Source organism: Peromyscus californicus, unplaced genomic scaffold, assembly GCF_007827085.1.
Source record: "Peromyscus californicus insignis strain IS unplaced genomic scaffold, ASM782708v3 Scaffold_13__1_contigs__length_99412109, whole genome shotgun sequence".
Classification (NCBI taxonomy): Eukaryota; Metazoa; Chordata; class Mammalia; order Rodentia; family Cricetidae; genus Peromyscus; species Peromyscus californicus.
In genome coordinates, this window is record NW_026294424.1 from 56,619,932 (window position 1) to 56,640,224 (window position 20,293).

A 20,293-nucleotide genomic window follows, 5' to 3' on the forward strand; every position below is an offset into this window, starting at 1 on the left:
ACCTGCTCATTTTTGCAAAGCCACACACTGTTTCCCTTTAAAACAGTAAAGATTTTGGATTTGTAGCCTCTCAATTCAAGATATCCACATTTCTCGGGTGCTGTAGCTGCTTGCAACTGTGAAGTAAGGGATGGTGACTTCAGTGCACTTAATAATATGCTGACCCAATCATTTCTCTCTTCTGAAATTAGAGGAGAAAACATATAAGACATCTGGACATAGAAGCATCAACATGAGATCCTCTTGTTTTAAAGTAAGTAACATACAAATTCTTTACCACAACCACAGCCTAAATTCCATTGTCAGCAGAGGCAAGAGTTCAAATTTAACAGAACCAAAAGACTACGTAGATGCTCTGGAGCCAGCACAATGAGTTTCTTCTAGGATCATACAAGAAATACCACATCTCTGGCTCTATTCCAACCCCAAAAGGCTCAGCATTTTTTCAAAGAACTCCAGGAGACTTACAACCTTATCCATGTCTGAGAAACACTTTTAGATGATTAAGGAGATTGGGTTTTCTCTTTGCCATCGTTTTGCAATGAAATATTTCTATTAGGGTTCTGTTTTGAGCTTGTGGCCCTGCAGTTGGTGGTACTATTTTGGGAAGTTATGGAAAGTGAGTAGAGGGTCAGAGCTGGAAGAAGTAGCTATACAAAAGAGAACTGCTTTTGAAGGCTATACCCATGGAAAAGTGCATTTATTCCTCTCAGCTTTTTCTCTGGAAGTAGGTAAAGAAACTTCTATTTTACATACTCTTCTAGCCAGATCTTCCCAAGGACCAGAGGCTCAGTTGCCAAGTACTGTGTTCTCTGAAACCATGAGCCAATATAACTCTTTTTACCTTAAGTTGTCTGTCAGGTTACTTTGTCAGAGATACATTAAAATAATGAGTACAGAAGAAAACAGCATCAGTACTCAACCGGTGGAAGAAATAGGGAAATAGTCAGAAAATAATGCTTTATAACTCAGCTGGAAAAGTAAAACATGGTCTTCACACTCCCTCCATACAAGCCAAGTGACCTTCAATTATGTACCACATACTATATTGGGGACATAGAAATGTGATATAGTCTCCAAAGAGCAATCAAGACAATAAGTCAAGTTAGATTTGAACAGATAATGGAGCACAGACTAGAATAAATGTCATACAAATGGTATCAAATAATATATGAGTCCATTCAACTGAGGTAAGTGATTTGCTGAAGGTCACTGAGAAAGGTAGTACTAAAATTATAATAAAAATTATTTCAACTCCTACACAACTGCATTTGGCACCATAAAAAGGAGGGACATGTGATAGATCTTGAGAATGAGGAACAATGTGAAAAACCAAACTGAAGCCTGAAGGGCAGAGCAAGATTCAGAGCAAGGACAACACAAGAAAAAAGTACCAGGAACAAACATTGGTTCAAAAGGAGCATATTGAGACTTCTGAACTCACAAGGAAATGATGAGAAATATAGACAGCCACTAGCTGCTTTCAATTATAGAAACAAAAGAAAAGCACTTCAGGATAATTAGCAAGGAGGAGACAGAATTGAGATGCCTATGTTTATGACTGGTAGGCCAACCTGGGAACATGAAGTTCAGGAATAGGAACAAAGAGATCAAGTGTAATAAAAGGAAAAATACATGAACATTCAAAGTGTCAGTGTATTAAAAAGAGTAAGACATATTTTTTTCATGGATATTAACCCCAAAATAAGCAGCCCTGAATAAAAAGGAATTTGATGTTATAAAGTGACCATGAAAGATGGCAGGACAATCTAGTTCACAGAACACTGTTCATTTTCAGGACACTGGCACACCTCAGCAGACTAACAAAAACATGTGAGCAGAGACAACCTCTACAAGAAAAGACCCATAGATGTAGATAAATGTTAAATGTACAATGAGAAAAAAAATGCACAAACCAGGAGTCAAACTATTGTTATAGCTCTCAAACCAAACAGGGGATGGATTATTAGGAACAAAGAAAAAATAAAACAGACTGAATCTCAAGTAGCAAAATTTTCCATAGAAAGGGTAACCAGAGCCAAACCATCAGATATAGGACTCCCTATTAGAGAATGCACAACTTCACTGTGGATTACAGTAAGTCTCCTTATGAGATACTTTCATATTGAATTAAGGATGAAAAATTACTTCACAATAAATCTTAATTCCTAAATTATCACCGTTTGCACTCAACTGATGAAGTACTAAAAAGAGTTCTATCAAAGATCATCTATCTGGATGAAGTACTTTTCAAACACCCCAGTGCTGTTATACATCAAAAGCATTTCAGAATCTTCAATGTCAACAAGCAACAACTCCTCCAGTGTGACATCTTCAGCAACAGGTCCAGCCTACACTAGAGAAATGTGCTATTATTTTGGTAAGCGTTTCCACCTTACTGTGGTTATTACTTGTGAATGTTGGTTTCACACAAAATGTTTCTGCCAAGTAAGGTAAAGGATGGTTGCTTCTCTGAATATTCATAAAATAGTTTCAAATGTAAATATAATGTAATGAAGTAAACCAAAGCTTTGTGGCTTTTAGGTCACAGTTAGCATACATCTTAGTTTCTCAGCAATTAATTTACAATTGGCAATTGCATCTTTTGCAATATTAGAGCAGTGCTGAAACAAATATATCTATCTCTAGGATTATTTAGCTCCCGAGTCTTCAAATAGTAATGGGAAATAAAGAATAAGAGATGAATGTCCTCTTTGGGGCTGAGAACTAATCTGTTATTTATTCTAAGCACCTTGAGGATTCATGTGTTTCCACATCACTACCATTCACTGCAAAGACAAGTTTCTTTAATCATAAAAAGTAGTTTCTATGGATATATATATATATATATATATATATATATATATATAAGACTATAGCTTAGTGCCAAGGCTATTTAACTATACAACTATAGTGAGGGTATATGACCTTCCAAGACATGGGGTTTGGACCAGTTTTACATTACCAGGCATGCATTCCTTAATATGGAGTAGCCATCAGTTTCATAAAGCTCAAAGAACATTTCAGAAAAATGATAAGAATTTAAGAGGCAAAAAGCAGGGAGTAGGGGTGTAAGAGATTTGAAATGCTATCTTCTACACAAGACAGCCATTGCAAATGTGATTTCATTACACCTGCAGTTACCTGAACTGGGTCCGAACAAGACTGTCAATAGACTGAGGAAGGGCTCATGGAGCCCTACCCTTGACTGCTGAACTCTTGAAAACTGTTAGATTCTGGGAGAGAGACAGTCATCTTCAGTTGTACACAAAACTGTTAGTCCACCAGGCTCCAGTGGATGTTTGGATACACATGGACACACAGATTGTCATGACTAAAATCAGTGTGTCATAAAACAACACAGTGAAGACATGGATCTGGAAAGGGAACTTTTAGGAGGAGGGTGTAGTAACAGGGGTGGGAGGAAACTAAAAAGGAGCAGGGAGTGAGGGTATAGAGAGTGCAATGTATGTGTGAATTCTTTTTATTCATGAAATTTGTTTGTTGACAATATATATGAAATTATCAACAAACAAATCATTCATTAAAAAAAAAACAAGAATTAACAGGAACATCCAGTTCTAAACAGAGAGAAGCACTGAACAGATAATGCAAACAGAATAAAACAGATTGTAAGAGTCATTAGTCTTAGGCTGTGCAATATGTGCATCCTTAGATGAGGGAAACATGCTTTGACAATTTCCAAACCAAATAATTTTGATAAATGGTTTGAGACAAGCTAGGTGCTATTGTAGCTGAGCCAGTGAACTACAGTTTAAAAAAAATGTGTGAAATTCTAGAAATAAACAATTCATAAGCTTTAAATTACATGCCATTCTTAGTAGTGTGCTAAAGCCTTAAGCCATCCCACCCACCCTGTTCTACTTCAGACACAATCCTATCCCAGTGTATACAAGCCATTTGTATGAAATGTTCTTCCACAAGGCATGAAGTACCCATCTCAGGTAACAAGTAAAACATCATGGCTGTGCAGTACCTGTATTCCCTAAGCTTTTATACTACTTAGTAATGGTGTTAAAGTGAGGTCACACTGATACAGGACAATTTGAAAGATGCCCAAGAAGGTCTGTGTAGTACTTCCAGTGAAAAAGCTATTTTTTTGATTAGAATGATCGCATTAGTATAACTTATACAAAAATATTTTGTCATAACTCTTCTGCTTGATCATAAGCTATTGCTGATCATCTTTTACTGTGTCTGACTTAAGAATTAATTTTTATCACATGTATGCATATATAGGAAAGAATTAGTGCATATGTTATTTAATACTGTATACAGATTCAGACATTCCCTGGGTATTGGGAGCATATGGGGGTATTTTAGCCTCTAGTGGCTAATGGGACAGATTACCATGTTGACTCCTTCAAAAAATAAAGATCTGATTGTATCTCAATAGTAGCACTTTACTAAGTATCATTCCTTCTGAAATGTTCTCTATTATGGCTTCTCTCCATGAATGGCAACCCAAATTGGGGGTGGGGGGTAAAAGTGGGAAAGACAAAAGAATAAGTGGTTTTGCTATAATGTAGACAAAATAAAACAGCAATCTCTTCAACCATTTTTAAATTAGTTTTTGTGGTTTTCAGAAACACCAAAGAATCAGAAAAATTCAAAATGTCAACAAGAAGATCACATTCTCTGAGTTCAAAATTTAGCACAGATAATTCATTAGTTACAAAGGATACCAGAGAATGTCATACAGGGACATGCAAACAAGTACCACCAAAATAACCATAAACAAACTCAACCTTCCCTATTCGGTTCGTTTTTGTTTCTTTTCTTTTTTTTCTCTTTAGACAGATCTTTCACTCTGTGGCCTAGGCTCACCTCTAACTTATAGTAGTCACCTTTCTTCTGCCTCCTCAGTGCTAGACTTTCAAGCACCCATCATACCCAGTCAGGAACTTTACTTTTAATATGATCTGATCTACGAAAGCCCCTTCAGCCATCAACATGAGAGCCATAAGTGTTGTCAAATTGATAACCACTACCTGTGCAAATACTAACTGCTATATTACAGGGCTTATTCTGCACACCAGGAGCAGGAACATTCTCTCCTGGAGATTATACTCTACTGAAAGGAAGAAGGCATAAAAACACAGACATTCACTGGAGTACACTACACAGTGGCAAGTGAGTTGGGACAGCATAATGCACAGGATGAGGGGCAACAGGAGAGTTACTTTAAATATAGTAATATGAAAAGTCTCAGAAGAAAAGGACTGGTCAAGCAATGCCTAAAGAAATGAAGTAATGGAGCAAGCAGAAGGATGCCTGGAAGAAAATACTGCAGGATGAAGACCAGTGCATGCTGTGGTCCCAGGGCAACTGAGACTTTCAGATCCAGGTCCAAGAACACCTTGCTGTTGAAAGGTAGCAAAGAAGGGTAGGCATGGAAGGAAGGAATGGAAAAAGACCAAGACCAGATCAAGAGTCTAGAGGGCTTTGGGACATTATACACACTATGCTTTGCTCTCGGTAAGAAAGGAAGACAATGGGACCTTAGAAATGAGTTGATATGATCAGACTTCTCTATTGAATGGTTTTTCTGACAAAAGGAATGATGACAGGATCGTAGTGAATCAATGACATGACTATCCCAGATGAAAGCAATTGCTTTGAGCTAAGAGGTGACACTGTAGGCATTAAGAACTAGTCAGCATCTAGTCTTAACTTCAAAGTCAAAATGACCGAGTGACAGGATTCAATAACCAATTAGATGATATATGATAAAAGAAGGAAACGACTTAAGAAGAACAATAGGAGCTCATGGCTTGAGCACAGGAGTCTTCCAATTCTGGGAATGAGGAAGATTAGAAGAGAAGAAGGTTTAGTGGGAAGAGCAGAAACAGGAATTTGGACATCCGACATCTGAGACACTACTGAAGATCGTGCTACTGAGATATGAAGTAGGAAGCTGAATATATGATTCTAAGATGCGTGAAGAGGACTCAGGTGGTAATACACATTACAATCAGTAACTTCAACCCATAAGTTCTTCAAAACCAAATCTGTGGCCTATAGTATGTTTTGTTTTGTTTTTAAAAAAAATCACTTTATTCTAATAAACTCACCAATAAAAGAATATCACACAGTTACAAAAGCCACCCAATTGCTTCAGAATGGCCATTCAAACTATAGAAAACTTCACAGAGATATAGAGTTTAAAACTGGGCAAATGTCTGAGTAGTAGACACCTTTATATTGAGTGTGTGTGTGTGTGTGTGTGTGTGTGTGTGTGTGTGTGTGTGTGCACATATGCCTGCCATGGTCTGAGTGTGGAGATCAGAATACAATCTGAGTGTCAGTGTTTGCCTTCTATTTTGTTTGTGACAGACTCATATTCGCTGACAGAGTAGGTGCTCCATGAATATTTGGGGGTTCTCCTTTTTCTGCTCTCCATTTTGCTGTAGCAGCACTGGAATTACAAACATATGCCTCTACTCGGGGTAGAACTCAGGCTCTCACCCTTGCACAGCAAGCATTTTACCACTGAACTATTTCCTCAACCCCAGTAGTATAATATGGTGATATTTTATTTGTACTGAAATGTAATTTTATTTTTATGTTAATAAATAAAGTTGCCTGAGGATCAGAACTGATAGCAAGCCATAGCAGAAGTCTGGCAGTGGTAGCACGCACCCTTTATCCCAACCACATGACAGGCAGAGCTCTATGTGTTCAAGGATACCACCAGCATGGAGATACATGCCTTTAATCTCAATACCAACCATAGAAGACCTGGAGGTCTGTATAGATGGGCAGTGACGAGGAGGTCATGTGGTTGGGTTTACAACCAATGAGAAGGTAGAACAGAAAGTCTATAAAAAGACAGATACACAGGAAGTAGAGCTCTTGCTGAGAGGAAGGACAGCAGTGGCAGTGAAAGGTAAACTCAGCTCTCAGCTACTGCTCTGACCTCTTGGGCTTTTAACTCTACAATTGGCTCTGTGTTTCTTATTTAATAAGACTGTTCATCTACAGTATAATATTAATATTATTGGAAAGTCTCACCATAGCTCTGGTGAAAAGTAGATACATATTTATGTACTCCTTTGTTTAATGTTTACAAAAGACATTATTTGTAGTACAATATTTTTTAAAGGGAATTTGGAATTATAGCATGGTCCTAAAACATCTTTAAGAGATTTCAGTAACACTATGAAGCAATCAATGAAGCAGACAGTCACCATGAATGAGAATGAGGAGGGTGAAAACTGAAGAGTTAGAAGTGTAGCTTGAGTTTTCCTGCCTGGCCCACAGTCAGGACAAACTCTCTCACCTGCCAGTCCCACAACCCCTCAGACCCGACCAAGTAAACACAGAGACTTATATTGGTTACAAACTGTATGGCCGTGGCAGGCTTCTTGCTAACTGTTCTTACAGCTTAAATTAATCCATTTCCATTAATCTATACCTTGCCACATGGTTTGTGGCTTACCGGCATCTTCACATGCTGTTTCTCATCTTGGCGGCTGGCAGTATCTCTCTGACTCAGCCTTCCACTTCCCAGCTTTATTCTCCTCCTTGTCCCACCTACACTTCCTGCCTAGCCAATGGCCAATCAGTGTTTTATTTAATGACTAATCAGCAACACATTTGCCATACAGAACATCCCACAGCATAGAAGACATCTCATAATTTGCTTCGGACCATGTTGTAACTCCCCTAAGCAACTGGGGTATATTTCATATGGTAAGTCTAATAAGCTGCTTTGAATTTAAGACCATTTTAGGTATCCGACTCAGAACTACCTTGGAGAACTCTCTAGTGCCTAGAATTGAGTGACTGACTAGTCTGTTTCCCATGGCCTACAATGTGCTCCAATTAACAGAAACATAGCACCTACAATTGACAACCAGGTTCTGAGAACAGTGTTGGACAGGGAACGCCCCCATCAGAATCGTGAAGCTCTGTGCTAACCCTGAGAAGCAGGACCCCATAGCATCACCTGTCTGTAAATTTCTGACTCATAGCTATGGCTGGAGACCATAATGCCATGAACTACACACCCATGCCAGTGTTTCTACCCCAGAACAAGAAGAGTCAATATGAAATTTCTCCCTAAGGAAGACAATTTTCAAAGCGATACTATTTTAATATGATCCACATTTATTTAAGAAAAGGGCAATATTTTTTTTTTATGACGCCCAGAACAACCAAAACATTAGATAGCGGGAATGTGAAAAATGCCAAACTGTAATGGTATTTTAGTTATGATTTGCAGAAGTGGCTATTTACACACAATACTCTACAAACACTCCGCAGTAGAGGCTAGCAAGCACCTTGGGCTGACGTATAAATGAATGAGAATGACTGTGTGCCACCAAGATTTCTGTGGTCAGATTTAGGCTGTAGGCCAGGTTAATTATCTCTGTTCTGGTGTTGTTTTCTTGTAATTACCAAGTCAACTCAAATAATCTGAGTCCTGTGTCCTAAGTGCACAGTTTATTCAGCAACCTGAGCTTACCCTCAACCTCTGAGAGTGAACTAGGGTTAACAGCCATAGTCTATACTGTTTGGGGAGTCATTGTCCTGCAGTATAGTTTCCATAGTAACATAAAATACTATGCAGACTGCCAAAGGAGGGAAGCAATTAATAATCCCTACTCAGCTGTGACATCTATGAACCACAACAATGACAAAAAGTGGTAAGATATCCATAATGGTATATATAGCAAATGGCAGTCATATGTTGATGGTAACCAAGAGCCATCGAATCAGACTTAAGATCAGCTCAACAGGAGGGACTAATGCTTGGTACTAGAAAGGTAGCCAGTTTTCCAGTGCTAATGAGGTCATGGGTCTTAAGATAATTCTTACTACACTCTAAATTTTATCCTTATATCCACCCATAAGTGTAGTTACCACCCTTCATCAAAGCAGTTTCTCTTTATAGTAAATGGAGACCATCACACACACAAAAAAACCTCAGCTAGAAACAATCCAGAGAGATCAATGGAAGATGAAGAACCCAGCCATAATGGATACATCTACATAACAGCTCCTGTGTCTATGGCTCCAGTAACATGGTGGAAGAGGGGGTAGGGAAGATTTTGAAGAGCCATAATACCAGGACATCTGTTGCTCTGACACTCTCTCCTAGAATTGTCTGCATAAACAATATCTGAACAATAGCAATACCAACAGACATATTACATGGAAGGGAGAAAATTCTCACAGGTCCATACCACTGGACAGGAACTACAGGCAACGGATGATTGATATGAAAGAGAATATTAGCCTCTTCCAGGGATCAGCACTCTAATTGGTTATCCAATAGAAAGTTGTTATCCCTGAAACCATATACACACAAACAATAAAAATTCAGCAGGTTGTATTTATAAATTACTGAATTTGTGTGTTTGTGCATGTGTGTGTGTGTGTGTGTGTGTGTATGTGTGTGTGTGTAACAATAATATTTGGGGAAAAGGAAACTATCTTGAGCTTGAGGGGAGAATGTGAAAGGGGTTGGAGGGTGAGAAGGACAGAGGAAACAGAATGAAAGTATTGTGATAAACTTTTAGTTTAAAATGTATTTAAAAATTAAAATAAAATATAGCAATAGAAATATGAAATGTTTTCTCTATCAGCCATGTGGAACATCTACATTGCTTGGTTACACAGTATAACATGCCCTCTAAGCACTGCTCTTTGGTATTTGTTATGCTCTTTGGGAAGGCTTGGTGTGGTGTTTTTGTTTTCAGCAGCGACACAAGCTTCTAGTTTGATTTCATAAATCATCAGTAATCAAAGTCTGGAACACATTGTTCCCTGACAGGGAGCTGGGTACACTCACTGCTGATTACCTTCAGTAATAGTGAGAGCGTTCTAGAAATACATATTTATTAAACAGTTTCTTTGTGCTATAGGCTAACCCATGTTCTGGGAGCCGAGTAGTTTAAAGAGCAATGGTACTACACAATGCTTAACATTACAGTAGTTTCTATCTACAGCTAGATGCTCTTGTGTATAAAGTAGGACAACAATCATGTAAACTGCCTTAAAAGGTTGTTATGATGCTGAATTTGGCAAAATGTCTGGTATATACACAGTATTCAGTAAGTCCCTTTGCAATTATTATTGGGCACACTAAGATGACACTTTGTTAAAAATTGGGTCAATTATAAATCTACCCCAAATAGATCCTAAAGTAAGGTCATTCTCTTAACATTTAATCAAGTAGCTGGCCTTACCTGTATTATTTGAAACTAGAGAAGATTATCGCCATGACATATCCTGAGAATGAATCAAATGCACAATACAGAACTTGCATTTCCTATTACCTCTTCCTCCTGTACTATCAAATTCAGAGAATACTCTCCTGTACACTTTTAGCCTAATCCAAACAGTACATCACATTTCTCCTTTGTGTTCACATTTATGTCTCTCTCTCTCTCTCTCTCTCTCTCTCTCTCTCTCTCTCTCTCTCTCTCTCTCTCTCTCTCTCTCTCTTTCTGTGTGTGTGTGTGTGTGTTTGCATGCTAGTACACACATAAGAGTGCATGCTCACAAACACAGGCACTTAGGAGTGGAGGTGCACCTGTGTCTTGTGTGTTGGAAGTCTGCAGACAACGTGCAAGAATCGATTCTCTCCTTCCACAATATGGTTCCCAGGGATAACCTCGAGTTATCTTTCCCAGCAGCATGCATCATTCTCTGCTGAGCCATCTCTCTGCCCTACCTGTCACCCTTGCATCAGGAGACCCACAGTAGATGATTCCCATAAAAATAACTCAGTGAGTTTAATCAGTACAAAGTCTCTAACCCAAAGATTACTGTGTCAGTTCATTTAGCTAAGAACTTCCTTGTGTCAGCTTCTCGAAAAACAACTTGTTTACATTCAGGACCTTTGTTTTTTAACATTTAAGTGCCTATTTTGCATTATCAAAACCACACACTAAAGTGGTCTCTGTGAGAGAATATTTTTGTCCATTTTACACTGCTTTATAGCTACAGCTTAAAGACATATCTCATACTTAATAGTTCCTGAAAAAAATGTTTTTGATATATAATAGTAACCACACAAGGAACAACTTGTTAATTTACTTAGGCTTTACCACTGTACATTCAAAAACTCTTTTTAAAATGTAAATTATTTGAAAATAATAGACTTATAAGTGGCCTTATATTTTTCTTTACCCGTTTTATTAACCTGATTTGTGAGAAATGAAGGACTCTGAGTATCTTGATAGCAATAACAAAATTATATTACACACAGGTAGGGTAGTGCATGCTTGAATTCTTGGGGCTTGAGGAAATAAGGCCAGAGGTTTCAGAGTTCAAGGCCTGCCTGTCCTGTGGACTGAATAGTGAGTTCTGTACCAGACTGAGTAACACAGTCAGATCTTAGAAGAAAGAGGAGGGAGGAGAAGAAGGGGGCGGGTAGTGGAAAATAATCTTACCTTCTTTTTCTACTCTAAAAACAAAAGTCCTTTGTGTTGTAACAATTTCAAATTTGTTGTCTCCTTGAGCCCGTACTGTGGATATCGCAGTGAGCAGGATTATTCCTTTTGAGTACATCTCCTGTATTAGTTAGAGAAAAAGATGAACATGAATTTCTGAAGATCCTGTAAGAATGGTACAGGATTCACAACTGTTTTTCTCTCATGATTTCTATGTAAAATTTTAAAGGGACAAGCAAATACACTGATTTTCAATGCAGCAAAAGAAAACTATGAAGTGTCAGAAGCTTTTAAGAGAAATGACCTTTTCAATTTTCTGGTCGCCTAGATTTAAAAGGCAGAGCACCAAATAAAAAAAAATAACACTAAGAGGCCAGCAATTTCCACTTCCTAAGCCCAGAATCACAGTCTCTAAATCGGTCTGCTCACAAGGATTCCACGGTGTTTGCAGGCATCTGCTGGTCACAACAGGAACTGTCAGGGAAGCATCTCGAAATCCTGCTGCATTATAGAGAACAAGCATGCCAAAGGAGCCTGCCAGATTCATTAATACACCTTATTCTCCATGGTCTGATGAGGAGAACCTTGATCTCACACTGGGTCACTTTTTTTCCCATTCCCTAATGAATAATGGGTAAGAAAAGAAAAACAGGTATGGTCATTTGTACCTCTAATCCCCAAATTGGAGAAGCTGAGGTGGGAGGTTAGAGGCTTCCTTGTGCTACAGTGTAAGACTATGTCCCTGAAAAACAACAAGAAATGAAGAAAGGTGCATCTGCTGCTACCAATCGGCATTCACACGCATATTATCATTTTGCTTTCAAGGACATCAAGAGTCTAACCACTTTCTCTCAATCTTCAGTTTGCTTAGAACTCCCAAACCATTTGGTAGATGACCTCAATGATTTATTGAGAGTGGAATATTTCTTGTGTTTTGTGTGAGAAAGAAACTTCAGACTCATTATACACTTAAAAACCAGGCAATTTAAGGTCAGAAGTGAATTCAAACTTCAGGACACATAAGTAAAAAGATGCAGAACCTCAGTTCCTTTTAAAGCATTTCATAAACATGGTGAGGTTTGATCCTGACTTTAAGAAAACTTAACTTTCACCAAATTGCTAAGTGGAAAGGCAGAATTCTGACAAGACAGATCAAATAAAAATAACAGAAGCCAGATAATGAGAAATAGATGCCCCCCGGAAAAAAAACCAGTAAATAATAAAGAATGCAGAGTTGTCAAGAAATATGAGGCTGTAACACACACACATCCCACATCTGAATATCAGACGTTTTCCCACAGGCTGTCCTTAATGGCTTTTTCTTCCATTCTCTCCCATAGTAGTATCTACATTTGATGGTTTGAGTAGGAAAGTCTTCTTACAAGGTCATGTGTCAAGCACTTGGGACCCCGCTGGTAACAATATTGTAGAAGGTGGCAGGAACTTTAAAAAGTACAGCCTAATTGGGGGACATGGGTATCATCACTAGGGTTTTTTTTTTTTAATTTTAATTTTATTTTAGTTAGTTAATATTTTTTCATTTACTTTAGATACCAGCCATAGTTTCTCTTCCCTCCTCCCCTCCTGTTCCCTCCCCCCTTCAACTCCAATCTACCCCCCTCCCCATCCACTCCTCCTTAAAGGGGCAGGTCTCCTATGGGCTTAAACAAAGCTTGGCACATCAAGTTAAGGTAGAACTGAGCTCCTCCACCTGCATAAAGGCTGCACTGGATAATTCAGCATGGGGATAGGTCCTGATCTCACTGCTAGGAGCCTTACCAACAGACCAAGCTACATAAGTGTCATACACAGGTAGAGATTTTTATCCAGTAACTGATGGGAGCAGATGCAGAGATTCACAGCCAAGCACTGGGTGAAGCTCTGGGAGTTTTCCTTAAGAAAAAAAGGAGGGATTGTAAGAGCCAGGGGGTAGTCAAGTCATTATGAAGGAACCCACAGAGACAGTTGACCTGAGCTCCTGGGAGCATATAGAATCTAGACCAACAGTTAAGTAGCTTTCCTGGGACCTACTTAGGCCCTATACATGTGTGTGACTAGGATATTTGAAAGGTTGTATCAGGCCTTCAGTCCTTTCTTGATCTCTGCTTGTTGGCCACTGTGAAGTAGGTTCTGCTACATATGCCTGCTACCATGTTGTTTTGCATTACCTTAGAAAAAATGGGACCAAATACTTTGAAACCATGGCCCCAAATAAATCTCATCCCATTTATGCCAACTATTTTGCCACATAAACACAACGTCTAAAGTAACATACCATAGAAACTCGTTAGGAGCAGAAACTCATCGCCAAAATAAAGGCTTAGGAGATGAATATGCTAAACCATTCCATGCAGGGAGCACCCCACCCTTAATAGTCTTCTGCCCTTACAGACAGGAGAGGAACAGCTGTCAGCAGCACCATGCTCTTCAGGAAAGATGGGCCCCCTCTGATGGTCACCATGCCCCTTATCTACCTGGCATCTTCTTTGGTTCCAACAACAATTTCTCCTCCGCTCTTCTAACCTCTCACCCCTGAATTGTCAAAATCCTATTCACACTCTAATAACATTCCAAATATATACACATGTATGCTCCCTTTCTTACATCCTCTCATATAGCCAACAATGAACATGCCATTTACATGTGATTTAGGAAAGTGAATGGATAACCTCAACAGGAAGAATATCAGAGGAAAAAGTATTCACGAAATAACTGAGGTTTCTTTTTTTCTTCTTCTTGTTTTTCTTTCTTGTTTTTATCCTTCTTCCTTAAGAAGAGAGATCCCGTCTCACATTTCAGCCACCACCTTTGTGTGAACAAACCTAAAGTTGTTCTCTTTCACTTGACCTGCCAACCCTCCTTCCTTCCTTCCCTCCCTCTGTCCCTTCCTCATCTTCACCTTGACTCAACCAGACTCCAATATGTTGAGTCATCAGTAGTATGCTTAATTTTGCCTAGGTTCCTCAAATTACAAATTAACTCATCCATAGCTGAAAAAGTATCTGTAAACAGACGATTCTCTTTACAGTGTACAAGAGGATTATTCCACAGCGTTTATACTCAACGCCATACTTGTCCACTGAGATATCACTGGAGAGATGGCTCAGTGGTTAAGAGCACTGGGTACTCTTCTAGAGGAGCCAGGTTCAATAACAAACACCGGAATGGTTGTTCCTAACTGTCTGCAGCTCCAGTTACAGAGAACTCAATGTCCTTTTTTGGCTTCCATGTGTACTGCATGCACATGGTGCACACAAATGAATATGTGTGTGTGTGTGTGTGTGTGTGTGTGTGTGTGTGTGTGTGTGTGTGTGTGTGTGTGTAGAGGGGAAAGCACTCATATACATATAATGAAAAATAAAATAAAAAGACAAAACTAATAAAATATCACTTTTCCAGTCCTTCTCTCTGAAATAGGATTGAATAGTCCTTGACCCGAGTAGATCCTTTCCACAAACAAAATAAGAATGCTCCCTACATCTATAGTGTCAATATGCTCCCATCCCTACCTCTAAATGCCCAATGGTCTTTGCATTTATAGTTAATCCTTCACAGTTCAGCATAAATACACTCTACTCTACTGAATAAATTCTTCCTGCTGGGACTTTTCTCTGGAACCTTGATCCTCACTGTGGGAACATGGTCCAGGAATGGAGTCAGTTGAAGAGAATTCTGAGTGCTTGTGAGAACACTCCAAGAAAATAGACGAGAGTCTTGTGACCTCAGTTTCTTTGGAACACAGAATTGTTCTTGGAATGTTTTTGTGCTCTCAGGTATAGTGGGTAGGAGTGAGTTCACTTCAGATTGCTCATTATTGCCTGTAGATGTTATTCAATTAAATGTTTAAACTGTTCTTTATATGCTTCTATGGAAAAACATGTTTTTCCATGTGTGACTTGTCCTTATGGTTGTATACAGTTTGAACTCATTAGAACTTTACTCAAGTGATCTTTCTTAATCCTCAGAGTATATAACTGTCTAAGGCTCTGAATGGCCTTGTTTCTCAGCTCCACTCACTTCTAGAGTACTGACACTCATCAGTACAAGTACTCCAATTTAACAGCAACTTGTATATATACTTTGTAATAATTATACATCGGAATTTAGATATGATCTACAGTGTCATGGAATGTGATAATCTGATTAATGATGTCTTCCATGTAGATGTTAGATCATTCATCTCTTTCCCTTACCAACTTTCTTAGAGTTATTGCTATAGAAATATTTTTGAATGATTGAATCCCATGTCCAATCAATCACAATTATACCAAACTCTGACAGCTCATTTTTAATATTTTTGAAATTTGTTTTTATCACGTCTACTGAACCTAAATATTACTACACAACTTCATAATTCATAATGCCTCATTTATTACCACCCTCTCCTAATTTGCCTCCCTTCTTTCAATTTGTTTTCCTTATAGACTTCTTGACACATTTATAGTCCAACTGTCATCCAGCTGGAGAAAATAAAGCAAAGCTTTATGGACACAATACTAAGATGGTTGAAATTTAAATGTGGTTTAAATTTTTTAATTTTTTTTTTTACTTTTTTATTTATGTATATGCTTGTGGGCATGTAAGTGCAGGTCAGAGCAAAACTTGCTGGAGTTGGTTCTATCCTTCTATTGTGTGGGCCCCAGGAATTGAACTCAGGTCCTCAGACTGGCGTGCAATTGCCTTTACCTGGTGAGTCATCCTGCAGGTCCTCATGTAGGTTTCAATGGCTAACAGTAGTTTCAATGGCTAACAATAGCTAAAGAAGTTCGAATAGAAGAAAAGAAAGAATATATGAAGAGTAAAATATGACAGAGAAATGGTACTCAGGTTGCCCAAAGTATGCACCCAAATGTTAATAAAGGTCATTACAAAGAAATACATAATTTGATTGGTTTACCAAAGAAAACTCTGTAAATGAAAGTAAGTTAAAATAAAAAATATGCGGTCAAATCAAGAGACTGTGAAGAAAGAGAGAACATCTTCGCACTGCCAGGCAACCTACAAGGTGGAAGAAGCACAGCATCTTTATGGACGGCTTATGAGTGTATCTATTATGCATATGTCATGACTAATGCCAGACAGTGGGAATTTTTAAATATCTAAAAACATTTACACATTGTTACCTAGGTGACCTTCTCCAAAAATTTAGTTTACTAAGAATTATAATAGCTTTGGAAAAAAACTCCCTAATGAGATAATTAACAGTTTGTTCTGTGCTACCTTTAACCCGTCTGTCAAATGAAGAAAATCCAAACAGCACCGAGGAGTTAGAAAAAAAGAGAGAGAGAGAAAAAAAACTATATGCCTATAAATAACAATGATATTATGTTTAACAGGTAATGACTTCTGGAAGAGAAATGTAGAAAGCAAGGAAGTGATCAAAATATACTCTGCAAACTGACTACTGTGTCACTTGAACTTCAGGAAGTCAGAGGTTATCTAATTATTCATTTATAACCCATTGTGAGATCTCAGGGTAAAACTGTGGGTTCTTTCAACACTGTAGAGTTGATTTTACATTTTTTCTTGTAACAACAATATAAAGACAATACAAAGTAAAAAGAAAAAATCCTCAATGGATTGTAGGCTCGAAATGCCTGTTTTCCAAAGTGTGAAATGTTATTTAAAGAAATTTTAAAGCATCCCTGGAGGTTATACCACACAGATATCTAGGTCAACTCTGTCATTTATCTGCCACTTTCAGACGATGAAACAACCACAGGGCAATTCTTCCCACAGATGAGTGGGAATCAGGGTGAGTTAGATTTACTAGCAGGGGATCAGATATCAAGGCTGTGTGAATGACACTGTTTCTGTAATAAAATGAAGAAGTCCCCTTGGAGGTATCATTGGGCGACACTGAGGAACACGGAAGAAAACCAGAAAATTGGGACCTCTGCACACCACCTCCTGATGCCCAACCATACACTTAGGGGCACATCAAGGTATTCAATGACTCGGAGGCACCATCCACACAGCTGCTAAACTGCACAGCCAGCCAGAGCACTAGCTGTAATCCGTAAGTGCACGTCTTTTCAGAGGGGACCCAGTAAAATCTTTTAAGAAACAACTCTCAAATGGTAAAAGGTTTTGGCAAGATGAAATCAATCATCTGGATGCAAGGTCACGAAATGTTTGGAGATATATATACCTGGAGTATTTTTAAAGAATGATGCTTGGTGAAATGATTTCTAGGAAATCACATGACTATAAACTTTTAATAATGATCTTTGTAGCATAAATATCTGAAATGACAATAGGCTCCCTCCACTGCAGGTGTGATGAGCTCTGAGATGATATAGAGGAAACTCGTCCACTTGGAAAGAAAGTAGAAATTCCTTCTTCAATGGGAGTAGAGAAAATCCTGCCACCAAAGAAACCAGGCAAGGAAGTCTTCCTCACACCTGAGTACATTTCTTCTGTAGTTCAATAAAAACCACAGAGAAGACCCAGATGTAGTTTCTCTGACATCATTTTGTCATTTTGGTTATGAGTCTAATCTTTAACAGCTAAACCATTTTCTTTGTGGGTTTTTGTGTTTCATTTTGGCTTTTTTTTTTTTGTCTTACTGTTTTTGGGTTCATTTTATGTTTGAAAAAGAGAGAATGAACACAAAGTTAGGTGGCGAGGGAGATGTGAAGGGATCTGTGAGGAATTGGGAAAGCAGCAAACAAACATGATTCATGTATTGTATGAAAAATATAATAATAAAAGAGAAAAATAATGATGACAAAAAAGTTATCTTCAGGTCTAGGGACACTGAATTCCCTGTGTACATCACGGACACAGGTGAAACATCAAGATGGTCAAACATGCAAACAAACTAGAAATAGCTGATTAGCAAATAATGATGAAAAATCTTTGTCCCACCACTGTGCAAACCATGTGGATGTTTGTTTAAACCAAGTGGTTACTCTATCTAGGTCATTATAAAAACCAAACCACTTGAAGCCTTCTACTATTCCCAGCTGTAAGTGTTTGATGCAGCCCAGGTTATTGTCTGTCTAGAAGTATACATACTCCTCTGCCTTGCAGCAGTACGAGACACCTCTCCCCAAGCCAAAAATATCACAAATATTATGCAGTATAAACTTCTAATGAGATAACAATGTTAAATTGGTATATAAATAAAAGAATGTGGTTCTGTCTTAAAATTAAAACTTTAAACATAAAATATAATTAGGAGAAAAAAAATGTCTAATTTTAATAAGTTAAAACATGGTATATTTATCAGTTTCACCTTTACAGTTAGAAAATGGTGAAACAAAAGTCAAAAGGGTGATGCAGATGTTACTCATGTAATTTCTAAGTTTAACAGCTGATCACATTGCCCCACAGTGTCTGAGAGGGATTGATTTCAGAAACTCCTCAGACACCAAGACCCACAAACACTCGAGCTCTTAACCAAAATGGTAACATGCATATAACTTCCACATATCCTCCTGCATTCCTGATCACCTCCTGGTTACTTATAATATCTTACATATAGAAAATCTATGTAAACTATTATTTATTGTATCATTTAGAGAATAACAAGAAAAATGATGGACACGGTCAATACAGATGGAACATTTTACATATTTCTGATGCATAGAAGGTTCAGCACAAAACCCATACACAAGCTAAGACACAGGGGGTTGATCATGTACCATGTAACTGTATAAGACACAGAATTTGCTATTTTTAACTGTGCATGCATATAAATATATGCACACATTGACAAATATAAATACATACACAGGAAGTTTCTTTTACTGTTTTCAGATATAATAACACGGTCCCCACAGATGTTTCATCCTATGTCTCCTTAGAAAGACATCCTCAAAGCTTAAGAAGACATTCCTAGAACTCTGCCATGCATTAAGGCTCAATTGCCCAAGGAATATCCCTCTGCTACATTCACCAACAGACAAGATTTTCAGTAGTCTCTACCCAACCCTGTTAGCATCATCTCCCACATCTCCCATTCACAAAGCTCATTCACAAAATAACCAGAAAACACTACATGTTTTGTGAAATGGCCAATGCTTTCTCATGGGAGCTTCTTGCGTATTTTTTTTCTGTAAATTATTCCTATTCTCTCTCATTTCTGCACATACAAACTACTTTTTTTTCCAAACTCATAGCAAATGGGATTTACCCAAACACTTCTCACTCTCAAAGAATAAGGCAATCCCTCCTTGCTTCTCAATTTTCTATTTGTAATGTGATTTGTTTACCTCCCTGGATGTCCTACTGGATGAAACTTTGTACTCACCTTTACATTGCTCATAGCATCACCTACAGTTTATAGATGATCCATAAATAGCTATTAGATGTATGAGCAAAGAATTGATTGTACATGTCTATGAAAAGTTAAATTATTAAAGGAGTGATTTTGTCATATTCCAGTTCTTTTCGTGTTGATAATCTATTTTCTGTTCTTTAAAATGCTAAACAATTAACTTATGTTTCCCAAAGTGCACTCAGTGTGTATAAAATAACCCTTGAAAACTGTAAATATACTTACTCTTTCATTGTTGTAGTAAGAAATGCTAAAGCCATCAAATTTCACCCATCTCTTCTGAAACATGCGTTTTCTGGAAAACATATAAAACTGTTATTTTAACAGAAAGCAGATTTGAAATGTATTTGTAATGTCATTATGTTGAGTACATTCCATTGTTCTGTTAGACAACAGAGGTAAAGAGAGGCTACAACAAAGCCCAAGTCTAGCTTTCTACCCACAGTACACAGGGAAATGTGTATAATACCATTTTCTAGCTATGTAAAGCATGCATTTGAAAAATAATGTGAACATGGCTATCACACACAGCAGTGTGTGCCACCACTAAACAAGATGTGGGTCCATGTACCATCGCTGAACC

General features: G+C 38.0%; 1 protein-coding gene across 3 annotated transcripts in view; it reads right to left on the minus strand.

Moving 5' to 3' along the window:
* Positions 1–20,293, minus strand: part of Arap2 (ArfGAP with RhoGAP domain, ankyrin repeat and PH domain 2) — a 177,939-nt gene that overhangs the window by 104,707 nt on the left and 52,939 nt on the right. For all 3 annotated transcript variants that reach the window (XM_052734962.1, XM_052734963.1, XM_052734960.1), the window contains exons 7-9: positions 19,936–20,005; positions 11,427–11,547; positions 3–181 (exon numbers count right to left, since the gene is read on the minus strand). In XM_052734962.1, coding sequence (XP_052590922.1) covers positions 3–181; positions 11,427–11,547; positions 19,936–20,005 — 370 coding nt within the window. The remainder of the gene's footprint in view (positions 1–2; positions 182–11,426; positions 11,548–19,935; positions 20,006–20,293) is intronic.